This window comes from Trichinella spiralis, assembly GCF_000181795.1.
Source record: "Trichinella spiralis strain ISS 195 chromosome Unknown Scfld2, whole genome shotgun sequence".
Lineage (NCBI taxonomy): Eukaryota > Metazoa > Nematoda > Enoplea > Trichinellida > Trichinellidae > Trichinella > Trichinella spiralis.
In genome coordinates this window covers 395,018-397,385 of record NW_003526941.1, presented here as the reverse complement: position 1 = coordinate 397,385, position 2,368 = coordinate 395,018, and the positions used below count along the sequence as shown (strand labels likewise).

Sequence of the window (2,368 nt, the reverse complement as noted above, 5' to 3'; positions counted from 1 at the left end):
CGGATTTTCATTTTTGTTCATTTCAATAAAAATGCAAACATGAAATCAAATGTTCACCTTAACATACACTAAAAGTTACAAATAATAAGAGGAAAGTAAATTTTCAAGTACGTTAAGCAAATTACTTTCACTTGAACGCAAGTTTTCAAAATCAATGCAGAAAGTTTGAATAAAAAATGATGCAAACTTCAGTAATGAATTAACGCGACCATAAACCGAGAGAACGTTATCTGCCGCTACTGTGAGTCACTTTAGCAAAGCAAACAAGCACATTATTACTGATAGCAGAAGCGCTTCAGAAAAAATTAATTAACATATTAGACAAACAAAGCTCACGTGGCGTTATTCGATTTAGCACAACTTCACAAGAACTCAACGTTTTTTCTTTCTCAGCTCATCTCGACAACTCTACATGAAAATTTCTATTCAAAATGATAATTAATCGACATTTTAGCAAATTCTGCATTTTAGAATGCAATGTGCGCAATTAAGTACCTTGATGGAAAAAAAGTAAGCTGTATATGCGTTAATTAAAAAAACACATTTCAGTACATTCGAAGTGATATTATTTTTAAAATTTTATATATAAATGATTTTAAAAAACCTATTAAGAAATCCACTGTTTTATTTTTAAGTTTTTTTTATGTGGAGCTCATTTTTGCTGACGGAAGAAAATTTTCCATAAGCAACAATGACTGAACAACTGATGCATTTCACGTTAGAAACATTCTGTTCTTTTTTTATTTACTTCCCTGATTTGTGTATCACAGATGCTGATGTCTGATTAGTTTTAGTGGTGATCTGTTACTAGTTATATGTTGGCAAGAACTGAAACTACTGAAAGTTGATTGCTTACATAACTCTGTGATTAACTGCAAAAAAAAAGTTTTGGCATTAAGTGAAATATGATATAATATAGTATAATATAGTATAGTATAATATAATATAATATTATATTATATTATATTATATTACACTGGTCGATGTTGAATTCTTTAAAAGATATATGTTCATCGAAAATTTATGAAAGCAGTTGGAAAACTTTCATCGTCGTTTTGTCATCTGTAATTGATATCATGTATAAACTTTGCTGGCTTTCATTCCATTTCTCCAACTTCAACATTTCAAACACTCTCAGAAGACAATTTTTAATCGTTTCTGCCCGCCACTTTCACTGTCTTGTTCATCGGTAAACAAATTTTATTCTTTAAATGTGATTATTCTGGTTAATTAGCTCCTTGAACAGCTTCATAAAAAGTTATCTACAGGTGCACGTCTTCTGGGATCAGTTTCTATGATTAAGTACATGCGTATGAACATATATATATATATATATATATATATATATATATAATTCTCAGTAACTAAATTTGTTTAGATGTTTTGCTTAATCACCAACGCTCGTAAAAGTTAGTACACGTTTGATAATTGTCCTTCAGTGCAAAGAAAAGTTTGTCTAATAATTATTTTTCTGTTTGGATAGTAAATAAACTAGGAAGGTAAATAACCTTGCACAGTTCTGCAAATATATATTCCAGTAAATATGTATATAAGATCAGCTGTGCTTGGCGACCCAATAAAACAAAAGATAACCTCCGCCCGAGCAGTCGTACTCAATTAATACTCTGAAAAGCCCCTCCCCTGAAAGAGTGCATTCAGTCAGTTTGACCATTTGCTTTTATTGCACGGATAGCACCATCATTTCTGACTTTTATTTCTACTCCGATTTTACGTTAAAAGCAACACAAAAACTGTTTCCTTGAAGGTACCTGCAGCTGATTGTTTTAAATGCTTACAAATACGCGTACTTTAAATTCTTGTTTTAAAGCAATTCACTAATATTATTTAGTCTTTTCATTCCGGAAACTTCTTCCATTCACAGTGGATAAGTCCCAACGTTTGTTCATTAACAACAGCCGTAACTAACAGTCAACTTGAGAACAGAATGCTAATAATATACAACAGTTTTGTTAAATCAATTCCTGTTGTTAAAACTGTCGTTAGATGATAAATTTTTACCAGTGAAATTATTTTCAAAATCATATTTCAGATAATTAATTAAAATGAAGAACCTGTGCACTGTGATCTTGTCGATTCTGATTGTTCAACAGCTGTCGTGTAAATGTCCAACCAGCATAGGGTCTATCGCAGGCGAAGCTGTAAAGCCAAAGTGCTCAAAAATCAACTTTGCCGAGGACGGAGATATAACAGTGCTCACGTTTAATATTTGGAACAGTGGAATGAATGTTGAAAATGGATTGATGAAAATTGCCAAACACATACTGTACACCAATCCCGATATCGTAGCACTACAGAGCTATGGGCATTCAGCTGTGATCACTGATTCGCCATTTAGGTCCTGATTGGA

The 2,368-nt window shown here is 32.0% G+C and overlaps 1 protein-coding gene across 1 annotated transcript; it reads left to right on the top strand.

Moving 5' to 3' along the window:
* The first annotated feature begins 2,063 nt into the window (after positions 1 to 2,063).
* On the top strand, positions 2,064 to 2,363 carry Tsp_02549 (conserved hypothetical protein). The gene has a single exon (XM_003378826.1). It carries the CDS (start codon positions 2,064 to 2,066, stop codon positions 2,361 to 2,363), a length of 300 nt encoding a protein of 99 aa, XP_003378874.1.
* The last annotated feature ends 5 nt before the right edge of the window (positions 2,364 to 2,368 follow it).

Excerpts from the sequence above, each read along its gene's own strand:
- Tsp_02549 (XM_003378826.1), top strand. The coding sequence starts at position 2,064 with ATGAAGAACCTGTGCACTGTGATCTTGTCGATTCTGATTGTTCAACAG.